Source organism: Idiotropiscis lumnitzeri, chromosome 19 (genome assembly GCF_059441095.1).
Source record: "Idiotropiscis lumnitzeri isolate Australia: NSW breed Sydney's pygmy pipehorse chromosome 19, RoL_Ilum_1.0, whole genome shotgun sequence".
NCBI lineage: Eukaryota > Metazoa > Chordata > Actinopteri > Syngnathiformes > Syngnathidae > Idiotropiscis > Idiotropiscis lumnitzeri.
Genome location: NC_142409.1, coordinates 9,470,305 through 9,481,997, shown reverse-complemented (window position 1 = coordinate 9,481,997; position 11,693 = coordinate 9,470,305). Strand labels below are relative to the sequence as shown.

Below are 11,693 nucleotides of genomic sequence, written 5' to 3'. Positions count from 1 at the left end.
GTTCACCACCTTCAGCGTAAGACCAGCGAGAAGGCTCGCTGTAACCAACTCGTGATCTGATTGGCTGTCGCAACTGTCTATCAAATCTGAAATCTCGGTGACTTTGATAAAATAGATGCCCGCACAATTCTATCTGAAGGCTGTCAGACAATTTATTCTTCTCGAAACAGCCCATAAATATACAGAAATTATATTAAGTAAAAAAAAAAAATTTAAAACAGGAGAAAATATTCTGAAGAAAATGGAAGTCCAGTAGCCAATTTGCATCAACATGCAATTATTTTTTTTTCAAAAATGTATTTTTTAGGTATTTGTTTAAGGGGAAAATCATAACGCCCGAATGATAGGGGGAAAATTGATATTTATGAATAAATCGATACAAAAAAGAAAATGTTCCCAACCCTGACAAAAACGTATAAAGATTGAGACTTTGCTGCCATCTAGTGGTTAAATCACGGTTGAACATTAAACAGTTATCCTGACTCGTGCATGAAAACAAACGAGACAATCAAGCTTTATTTCAGTCTTGGTATTTCTATTTTAAAATAAAAACAAATAACCAGTCGTTCTTTCATTTTTAATATCTGCATTCAAACCTAACATTCAATGAGCAAAAAAAAAAATCAATAAATTATGAATTCAAATGGTATTAGAGCTGCTTTTTCTAACGTGACTTCAAGACGCCAGCAACATTCCACAAACAGCAAATGCACACTTTCACAGTAGTTCTTCCTTTGGCATGTGAATAAAATCAGCTTTCCCCACCCCAAAAAACTAAACAAAAATCAAATGTTGCCTTTTGAAAGACTGCTCAGACATGCAAAGCGGTTTGAAAATGAAACTTTTATTAGGAATTATTTTCAATGAGGACTACAAAAACAGAAAATTACAGCATGAATGAATGGTGGACTATTGTCATCATAATCTATCAATTCCACTGGGAGGTGTTTTGGGGGTGGGGGCACACACAATCACATTTTTGTACAATATAAAACAGTAAGGAGAACCTCCGCCTGCCCATGCACACTTCATTGTCGTTATATTACAACAGCGCCATCAGTTCCGTTACACTACAAAGTGGCGCGGTGGCACTTTTAAAGGTAGTCATCGGCGTCAGTGTTTGCTCTTCTTGGACTTTTTGTGAGATCGACTGTGTGGGGACCTAGACTTGGAACGGGACTTCTTGGTTGACTTCTTGGGAGTCCGGGAGCGCGACCGCCGCGACCGCTTGGGCGTGCGAGGTGACGACGGAGATCTGGGAGGACAAAAGATAAAAGATTGAAGACTGTAAATAGAAATAACCTGGTCCATCTTGTTGTTTTAAAACGTGGCCATCCTTGATGCCATTTGATCGCCCCTTTTGCGTATTACCTCTTTGAGGACTTCTTGACAGATGAGCGCGGAGAGTCTTTGTGAGAAGAGCGAGTGGACGTGTCCTTCGTGTACGAGCGCTCCGACCTCTCCGAGCGGGGCGACGGCGTGCGGCCCCGTCTGCCGCTGCCACGCGTAGGGCTGGGAGAGTTGCTGTGCCGCCGCTTCCTCTCGACGGCCGGGGACGTGTACCTGTCGAGACGGAAAGTGAGCGTATGTCAAGCGTTGTTTCAAGAGGAACGGCAAGTGCAGGTTTGACTCACTTGTCTTTCCTGGTTGGCGTGTCTTCCTTCTCCTTCTTTAAGTCTTTCAACCTTGTGTCCACTTTCTCCTTGTCCTTTTTCTCCCGCTCTTTCTCACGCTCCTGTTTCTCCTTCTCCTTCTCCTTCAGCAGCACAATGAACACGTAATTAACACATTAAGATTATATTGTCAAAATGTTTGACAAAATTACTTGATTTTGAGTAGGGGATTCCATATTGTCTATTAAAAAAAATTCTTAATAAAAGCAATTGATGTATTTACGTTTATTATTTGGGCATTTAGAAGCAAATTTCTGGTTCCTAATTGTGTATCCTTCCTACCTTCTGCAGTAGTTTGTCTCTGTAGTGTTCCACCTGCTCCTGAAAGCTCTGACCGGGCTTCTTGGGCCTTTTACCCGATTCAAGCTCGTCTTGGAACTTCATGACTTTCACCTTGTTGGGAATGTGGACAAACACGTCATTGTTACATTACTTCTGCGAGTAATTGATGCCACAAGATTGTGTGTTTTGTCTCAGTGAAGCTCCTCCACTAACTTGAACATAGTAACAGGTGAATACCAATTCAGAGCGTCCACATTGGTCAGTTGCATTTCATTTCATCTCTCACCTCAATCTCCCGTAGCTTGCTTCGCTTCTCCTCGTTCATTTCGGACAGTTTGACTTTCTGATCCGTGTCATCCTTGGCAGTATTGGAGTAGCTTGGTGTGGCCGCCGCCGAGCGGGGACTCCTCTCGTCGTCGCTGTTGTCCGCATATCTTCAAATAAGCGCACATTCGTTCAGACGCAATACAGGAAACTTCTGTCCAGCCTCTCAAGCAATAACTCCGCCTCACCTTTTTGGCTCTTCGGGCTGCTCAAATGCTTCCCATTTTGATGTGGTCACAGCTGAAGGTCGAACGAAAGACGACGTGTGCTTAGGGAAATGGCTTATGACTGCGTTTAAAAAGGAAAAGTTTGACGCATCTCACCTTGAGATTCCAGCTCGGACTCGTCCACGGCTTCCCATTTCGACGGCGCCACTTTGAAAGTGGCCTCCTTGGACTGGTCAACTTAAAAAGAGAAGATTTTGTTACTGTAAGTGTGATTTCATATTTTTTTTTAATATTTGTGTTACTTTAAGACAATATTTAAATGTAACTTTGTGTTATTTCGTGTGACACCACTAATGTCATAAAACAATATATGTATTTTGTTGAATTTTTTTTCCCCCCTTGACTGTCTACACAACACTTGGAGCTTACACAAATGGGCGAGCCCAAGGATTGTTTGACTATGGAGCTTCAAGTGTACATTCATTCGATATTTTCTCTGTTTCACTCACAAGGTACTCCATCGATGTCCTCCTCCATGGGCTTGATGGGAACGCCGTCCAGGTCGTCCAGGGGGGCTCCGTCCATCATGGCTCCGTCAATGGGACCGCCGTCGATGGGCAGTCCGTCCACGTCTTCGATCGGCGAGCCGTCCGCGTACTCGCCTATTGGCGCGCCGTCGATGTCCTCCGTTGGCTCGGGCTGCTGAAATCATTATCATCAAGTGTGAGATCGGTATGATGCGCCATTTCATCCATTTTCTATTAGTAACACTTCACATCACATCACAGAGGTCACAGATTTATCTTGTAATTCATTCAGACAAGACCATTTTTTATTTTTGCAATCCATAGTTGTCCGTGAATGTTTCGTCCAACATACATCCTTCTGCTTTACCTCAACAGGAACGCTAACGGGCTCCTTTTCGGGTGCCAGGTTGACGAGACCCAAAAATATGTTCTGCAATTTGATGAGGAAGGGGTCAGGATACACGGCCCAGTCCTCCCACGCTCGGAAGCATGACATCACACGTTGCTGTGAGCAAAGACACAAGATGGCTTCATGACAGGCAAACACGCAAGGCAGTTTTCTAGGTTACTTTGCGTTTCCCCTTTGAATACCTTAAAGTTTTCACTCTGGAGGTGACCTTGGATGGTTTTGTACGTGGCATTGAGATCTGCAAAAATCTGGCAGAGCTTCACTTCAAAACTGTGAAGAACAAAAAGGGTAAATATTACGTGAAGACAAGCATTTTCCAAGGCAAAGCTATTGATGAACCTTATGTGATGGCGTTTTTTATTGAATAACGTAACTACTGAACAGTCATTTATGTAACATGGGCTCAAGATTGTGTCCATGCTGGATCAGTAAGCAGAAATTAGTCATATTTTTGCTATCAGCAACAGGGCTCGGTCCACCTCCGCCAATTTCACTGTAGAAGCAATTAATTGGCCACCTTTCCTGAATTCGCCCCCCCAAGTGATTCTTTCAGACATGGACGAGTGCTAACTCACTATTTCCTGTAGTAAGAGGCATTGGCTACTTTGGCAGAGGAGTTGTACAGCACGTCAGACACCAGATATAACCGTGCGATCTGAAACAATGACACAAGTGTTCAATTGTGAGGGCCATTGATTAGAGGGTGATAATCAGAGTTATTATTTTCATTAGCGTGTTTGCCTTCTTGGGGAGAGGTGTCTTGAGGATGGAGAGAGACTCCGTGACACATTCCACGATCTCTTCGGCAGCCTCGGCGTGAGTGAGACAAAACAACATGGCCTCGGCGACGTCGCCCCTTCTGGGCGTCAAGCCGCGGAGCATCTCCTCGAGCTTGTCTCGTTCACTGCAAATGTGCAGAGGAAATATCATTTTGCACGTCTGGAAATAAGCTTATTCAAACAAAACTTCTCTTATCACGTCTTACTCTTCTTTTAAGCAGCCTTTCTTGAGCAAGTCGTCCTCTTCCTCCTCGTCCTCGCCCTCGTCGTACGGGCCATGAAGGTAGGGATTGAGAGGCGGGGGACGCCACAAGGAGCCGTTCTTGAACATCCTAAAGTCATCCGTTCGCCATTTGACCGGCGCTTCGCCCTGAAAACATCAGCTTGTTATGTTGATGATCATATTTCCTTTCTTCATCCAAGTCTCTTCAAATTAGGGAGTTCAACTCCAAGCCTCATTTACATGGCGATGTGGCCAAATGGCTACGGCCACGTGGGAGTGGTTCATTTTCCAAAGTTTTTTTTTAATTAATTACACAGATCCAAATGGGATACAACAGACATGGGTTACTAACTTGCAGTATGGTGTAGAGCTTCCACCTGTAGTAAACATGCGCTGGACTCTGGTTCTCAAACAGAAACCTTCAGGAGAGAAGACGAATCCAAATGTCAAAAGCAGCAAAGGGGGACGGTTTATGAAATCTGTGTGGCGGCGGCGGGCCGGCTGACCTGTACATGGGGTTGTTGATTTCCCGGTTCATGATCATGGCTTCAAACATTGGGCCTTCACGCACCACAAACTCGATCATTCGGTGGATGAGAGAGAGCAAATTCCTACAAGAAAGACACAGTTAAAGCAAACAGATTCAGAACGACTGGCAAGTCTAAAGAGCTACACTAAACAGCTCTATTTATGCTCGGCAGTTTGGAACGCTTTGAACTGCTGCCTCTCGAACGACAATTCAATAGCAACAAAATTGGTGGATCTGCTCGAGCACTATGCAACCATTTTTAAAATTCACATTATAACCCATTTTGATACCTAGGCGTTCGATACTCGAGCCCTTAGTTTTGTGTCATTTGTTTTATTATTTTTAACTTTGTTACTGTTTTGTACTTAAATGGTTATATTCAATTGTCTTATGTTTTTTTTGTTTTTTTATTTAGAGCACTTTGTTTCAGCTGTAGTTTATTTTCAAGTGTTGATTTTAGTAAAGTAAGTCCCCTATTTTCTAAACGCATCCATTTTCTCATTTGATTCTAGAAACAAGCATTCAAAACCGCATTATTTATTGGTAAATATTTTGGAATCTAATTGCCCAAGCCACTATGAGGCAACACAAAAACTTTCTGCTAATTGTAGAACAAAACAGAGAGGCAACATTCAAAATGCGTCATGTGACAACGCATAAATTCCAAACAATCTATCACTTTGCCTACTTTAATGTGAATGACTAACATCAAGTGAAATTATTGTGTGCAAATTAATGAATGCCCTGATGTCTGTATTGCTGGAGTGCAGTTGATTTAAATGATTAAGACACTACTCAGACTCTTTCAAAGAATGTGACACACCGACAGGACGCTGGACAGACCAAAGTTGGCCCACACGTCGCCTCTCTGTGTGTCACTCTGCTCCGCTGACTGGTGTGATGTAGTGTGAGACAGCATCAGCGAGTTAGCGGTGATGCCGAGTGGATCACTGGCAGTCATTTTTTGGGACATGGTGGCCAAATGGGACTAATTGATTCATTAACTCATGATGTCAACACAGATCACAATTACTTGGTGTTGGAGCCGATCGTACCAATGGCGGGGTACAATCCCGTATACTTTCCCAATCCATCCCATGACGCCTTTTTCGGGTCCCGCGCTGCCGCAGACAGTTCAACGTGTGCTGCTCACCAAGGCCATTGTCAAAGGTCATGGCTAGACTAAGTCATAGTGGCTTGTTTGGATTTGGCAGTGGGGCCGGATTGACTTTGAGGTCCCAATGGCGTGACAGAGGCCACGAGGGGAGGACGGCGAACGTGAGCAATGGTCAGATGGCGGGGTGAATGGCTGATGCTGAAGATGTTAAAAACGAGCGCTGGACTAGCGTGCTGGAAGAATATAGCGGAACCTTCAAAGTTGAACGCTACCTGTACAGTAACAACGGCGGCGCATGTGGTGATAATTTACAACAACAGTAATATGTGATTTATTTTGCAAAAGGAACGAGGCCGCGCTACATAGTGCCCCCTAGTGTTCAGACTGAGACTCAAATACCTTGTGTTCAAGGCTACATTTAAAAAAACATGGAATTAAGTGTTAAAAATCTCATTGATACTCTTAAAGTGCTACATTTGAATGCAATGTGCAATGTTGAAGTAAAGTTTGCTTTTGAGGAATATTTGATTAAAATGTCACCACAATTGTAACATGTAATGGTATCATCAAGAATCTGTACTCGCTATCCGTGAATACTAATGAGCAAGTACTTGTCGTCTTACAAAAGCTACAAAAGAAAAACATAACAATTTTGCTGATATTCCAAACTGCACATCATTTGTATCACATTTTTGATAGACGCGTCTACGCAATTTCAGTCACATGACAGATGGATCATATTAGCATTTGCTTGGTAAAATTATTTTTATGCCATTATTTGATCAACGGTCATTGTTATTTCTTTTTCTCAATTTCGGAGCGTTCCACTTTGCCGGTTCCACGTATCAGTAAGTTTGACTGACAAAGCCCAAATGTGTGCACGTATGGCGAGGTGATGACACCTCAACCATTGCTCACACACACTGATCAGCCCCCCTGTAGCATGCAGAGATCAAACGATCCAGCTTCATTATTATGGGATGTTTTTTTTTTTTTTGTTTAATTTAGGTTTCTGAGTTTGTGCACCAATTTAGGGGTAAAAAAAGGAAAAAAAGCATGTACCTTTCTGTTGGGATAACCACTTTGACTATGGCTTGCGACAGAGTCTGTATATGAAGTCACATCAGATAATAAACATAGAACGTGAGTATTGTTAAAAAGGCAACATGTGAAATATAAAATATGCATTTGAAAAGTGACACTGGCCTAATCAAAACCTCTATCAAGAATAAACATTCAGTGTAAACTAATTCAAGCAGTAATGATCGCTATCAGCAGCTACCTTTCATAAACTAACATCTAACAACACACTGATTAAAAAAAAAAACCATGAGAGAAAAACAGCACTCAGAAAAAAAAGCTGTTATTGTGAGTTACCTTCTCAAAGTCCTCCTTGTTTTTGGGTGGGGGGACCAGAGGTGCATTGGGGTTCTTGAGCCTCTCGCGGGGCTGCGCGTTGAAGGGGAGGCCCGAGGGAGGCGGCGGGAGGGTGTGCTCCATCATGGACGGAGGGATGTAGATGGGGTGGGGGGGAATGGGCACGCCTTTGCCCCATCCTAGTTTCATCTCAAAGTTCATGATCATCTTTCCTGCATTAGACATTACAAAATAAATATTTATGGCTTGTCGTTGTGCAAATTGGCGGCGAGCTCATGTATGAAGGTGCTTTCATTTATTAAAAGTGTTTTGAAATTAAAAGAAAAACCGCACCGAAATAAAAGTCTAAAAACAGTTCTTAAAGATGAAACGTAAATGAGAATGAAACAAGACAACCTACCGTTGAGGTTTTTGAGGGCCCGCTCAGCATCCCTCCTGTTCATGAAGGCCACAAAGCCACAGTTCCTCTCCCGTGCCCTCTCCTCGTCCGTCCTGGGCCACATGATCTTCACACTGGCCAGCGGTCCGTAGCGGCCAAATTCTTGACACAGCATCTCCTCGTTCATCTACCAAACCACGACATCACATGTTACCAAGTGACCAAGTTACTTACAATCATTCAAGCTCACACTTCTGGGCACTTTAGAGTACTCAATAAACCCCCTTTCTATACAACCAGAATCAACACTGGCAAGTGGAAACAAGAGTTGCCATTGTATTTAATTTCTGGCGATCAAAGCTACACCATCGTCATAAGTGTACCTAATCCCAGTGCAAGATGATGTGAATGTACCTGTGGATTGATGTTTCCCAGATACAAGTTAGTGGTGGACGGGTCGCCGACATCGTGTGAACCGGGTGCACAGTCGTCCAAAACTGTAGACACACAAATGAAAAGACTTCCTTCAGCTGCTCTCCAATGAAAAAGAAAAACAAACGTGGGACAAACAGATCACCATTGCCAATTTTGATTTCGGGGTAAGGTGCAAATCAGCAGACTGAACGGTGGCCGGGATGATGCAGAGGACCGGAGCAGACCCATTTTTTTTTTTTGTTGTGGCTTGTAGTTATAAAAACAGAGAGGAGCAGCTTTAAGGGAACACTTACATGAACGTCTTCCCTCTGTGCCTCCCAGTGGTTCAAAACGACTAACTCGGCCCTTCATCTTGTGCCTTTCGTCTCTCTCCTCTTGGATTCTGAATGGAAACGGGAAAGAAAAAAAAATATGCAATCAACAATGCCAGATAGCGACGAATTACAGACTCAATTATCGGATAGCTGCAAAATGATTTTACGGTGGTGAAGGGCACGTAAGAATCATTTTTTCTCTACGATCTGGTTGTTCAATATTTTTTATCACAAATCCTTCTGTGTTGGTATGTAGGCCAATTAAGATGTTGGGACGTACTGTTTAAGCTCTTCTTTAAAAAGCTCCAGGTTGCTCTTCTTCTTTTCTTTTTCATTGCTCTTCTTGGCAGACTGCAAAACAGCAGCGAAAATAAAAAAAAATAAATCCATCACGGCAAAGGAAAGTTTTTTTTTTTGTCCATGTTCAAACCGAAAGCAATACTCACGTGTCGTTTGTCAACTGGTATAAACTGAGATGGGGTTTCCAGGGGCAGGATACTTTTGGACTGGGGCTCAAAGCGCGACTTGGGCTTGTACAGTTTGCCTCTCTTCTCGTCTGTTGCTGCCTCCTCTGTTAGGGAAGACCAACATAAATCAAAAGTGTGTATTCAAACAGCAGGGTACAGCTGAAAATGTTACAAAAATTAAAGACAAGTGGGAAGAGTTTTAACTGTGGTGGGGGTGCTTGCCTCCTCTCAAAAAAAATATACCAAACCTTTTGTGGCATTTGCAATCCCACCGCGAACAAAAGCTTTGATCTTGCCCTCGCCGCCGCCTTCGAACGCAGCAAGGAACTCCTCGTAGATCTCCGCCGCTGCACGCTCGTCCTCCTGAACGCAGGAATCCCCAAAATAAATTGCACCATTCATTCATACCTTTGGCTGCAGATTTAAGAGGATGTAAGCCGCCATGGAAAATTAGTTAATGATCCTTTTTTCAGAAATGATCTCAGCTTTCCAACGATATGTCAACCATTGCACTACGCTACTCATTACATCATTATTACTCATTACCACAGATATGAATAGGTTGGTATGACACGTCCCCTTTGAGCTGTCTGCCAACAGCGACTCTAAGCTAGGAGGGTCTAAATTGCCAATTCCATGTGTGTGGGGACGGCGAGAAAACAAGTCAAGTATTGATAATACGGGTGCGACTCAAAAATGGTATATTGATAGCGCACACACTGATGTTGACAAACACGTAAACCGCACCAAAATGTCATGCAAAATGAGCAAATTCTGACTTCATTTCAAAGACCATGTATTAATTTTAATGGCAAGGTTGCCCCTGCCAACATGCCCGCCGCAAAGCACGGCAGTTAGCAGAGCTGCTATAGTGGGTTGATTATGAATATGAAACTTATCATCTGTGATCGACCATGGCTGCCTTGGATCTCGGAATCCACTTGGGCAAGTTTCAACTCATTTTGTTAAGGCAAGTCACATATAGATAACACCTGACAATTTATGAATCACCATTGTACTTAAGGTACTCATGAAAGCTTGTTATTTGAATTAAAAAAAGGGTAAGATAATTAAATTTGTTTGTTTGAGCAAAATTTCACTCTTCACGTTGAGGCTTGGTTTTCTCACTTTCTTCTTGATCTCATCTTGCTCCTTCTTGCTGAGGGTTCTCTTGGCCACGGACATTTTGCCAATGCTGAAAGACTTCAGTTTGCTCTCGAGCAGCGCCTGTGGATATAAAGTACAACGTTACTTGTATTATTGATTGACGTGGAATTAACATGTGCTTGATTTCTTGCCAGCTGGCATTAGCTACAACCTGTACCGCCGATTAAAGCCCGCTAAAATATAAGGAAGTTCAACAAATTGTTTGACATGCTTAATGCAAAACTCACTTTAATTTCGGTTTGTTAGCAGTATATTTGCAGAAATAACAAGGGGGCCTTAACCACTGACACATTAAGGACAAAATGTATTTTGAATAAACGTAATCTACATTAAAAACGTATTTCAACGGAATAGCATGGGCGAGATACATTTAACCTCAACGCAGTATATAATATGTATCGAAGTCAATTTCAATGTGATTGCGACTTCAGGACCGGGAATTGCTAGCGTTGCTAAGCTAACGCATTAGCAAGTACGGCCACACAACCGAAGGTTAGCAGGCGGAAGGTTAGCATGTTAGCACAGTGGCGTACACGCTAGATGCGATCTACACTTAACATTTTGGTCGCCGTTCGGCCCACTTCAACACGACCTTTGTTCACATGTCGCTAATATGACGGAGTGTATTCGAAAGGAAAGGGTAAATTCACCTTCGCGCTAGCCTTTTGAGAACCTCCTGGCGTTCGGTCCGCCATTTTTTGGTGTGGAACTCAAACACAATCGATCACCGACAAGTAGATCATATGAGGCCGATGTGAAAGCCAGGGTACGTAATCGATCACCGAATACGCGTTCGAAAAAAAAAACGTTAAAAAAGTCTTACATTTTTAATTTTACTATTTAAATTTGAAATCAAAGTAACAACTAAGAAATTAAATACATTAAGAATAATATAAATGATGAACTATAGATTATTATTATTAGTAGTAGTAGTATGATAAATTAATAACATGAAACGAAAAGCAAATAAGTAGCGATGACCTTTTGGCTCATAAACCTTTAATTAATAAGTTTCATTATTGATTAAAATAAAGCCACTTTGCGAGGCTCATCTTTTAAAGAAAGAAAATGCCAACAACAAAACAATGCTAAAGGAGGTTGAGAAAACAACGGACTCTATAAAAAAAAGCACATTCATCTAAGTGCAAGCAGCCACAGTTCTATTTTTTTCATTTCTATGTAAAAGTCCCAAAAACAATGGTTTTGTATAATTTACAATTTAAAATAAATGTGGTTTTCGCTTGGCGCTGGCGTGAAAGTGTAGTACCACCATCTCACCGAGTGGTGACGCTCACGCGGGCATATACTATACATTTAGCGATGGAAAATACCCATTTATGATGTGTGCACACTGTCAGTTTTCTATAGAATGTATGATCAATGTTAACACGACAAACAATGTTTTGGTAGCACTTTAAAAAAAGTCCTCATACCCTCCCAGTGCCCCCCCCCCTCCGTGACTACACCTCCTCCTCCACCTCCTCCTCCTCCTCCTCCTCCATTGAGACAAACGCTGCATTCATC

The 11,693-nt window shown here is 42.4% G+C and overlaps 1 protein-coding gene across 2 annotated transcripts; it reads right to left on the bottom strand.

Moving 5' to 3' along the window:
- Nucleotides 1-824: 824 nt before the first annotated feature.
- Nucleotides 825-10,939, bottom strand: u2surp (U2 snRNP-associated SURP domain containing). 2 transcript variants are annotated; one of them, XM_088283258.1, is made up of 25 exons: nucleotides 10,820-10,939; nucleotides 10,131-10,229; nucleotides 9,251-9,365; nucleotides 8,982-9,106; nucleotides 8,816-8,886; nucleotides 8,515-8,603; nucleotides 8,201-8,283; nucleotides 7,808-7,973; nucleotides 7,408-7,619; nucleotides 7,093-7,136; nucleotides 4,891-4,995; nucleotides 4,737-4,803; nucleotides 4,368-4,531; nucleotides 4,124-4,286; nucleotides 3,958-4,037; nucleotides 3,565-3,652; nucleotides 3,341-3,478; nucleotides 2,956-3,148; nucleotides 2,603-2,683; nucleotides 2,468-2,519; nucleotides 2,242-2,389; nucleotides 1,956-2,066; nucleotides 1,635-1,756; nucleotides 1,372-1,563; nucleotides 825-1,255 (listed from the first exon to the last, which is right to left on the bottom strand). In XM_088283258.1, the coding sequence occupies exons 1-25, from the start codon at nucleotides 10,862-10,864 to the stop codon at nucleotides 1,114-1,116; spliced, it is 2,895 nt and encodes a 964-aa protein (XP_088139384.1). In that variant the 5' UTR covers nucleotides 10,865-10,939; the 3' UTR covers nucleotides 825-1,113. The 2 variants fall into 2 exon arrangements, with proteins under 2 accessions (XP_088139384.1, XP_088139385.1); XM_088283259.1 differs by having other exon boundaries at nucleotides 2,956-3,145.
- Nucleotides 10,940-11,693: the final 754 nt, after the last annotated feature.

Excerpts from the sequence above, each read along its gene's own strand:
- u2surp (XM_088283258.1), bottom strand. The coding sequence starts at position 10,864 with ATGGCGGACCGAACGCCAGGAGGTTCTCAAAAGGCTAGCGCGAAG. Across the intron at positions 4,804-4,890 it reads ATCAACAACCCCATGTACAG|GTTTCTGTTTGAGAACCAGA; the intron begins GTCAGCCGGCCC and ends TCTCTCCTGAAG. Across the intron at positions 1,757-1,955 it reads GAGACAAACTACTGCAGAAG|GAGAAGGAGAAGGAGAAACA; the intron begins GTAGGAAGGATA and ends GTGCTGCTGAAG.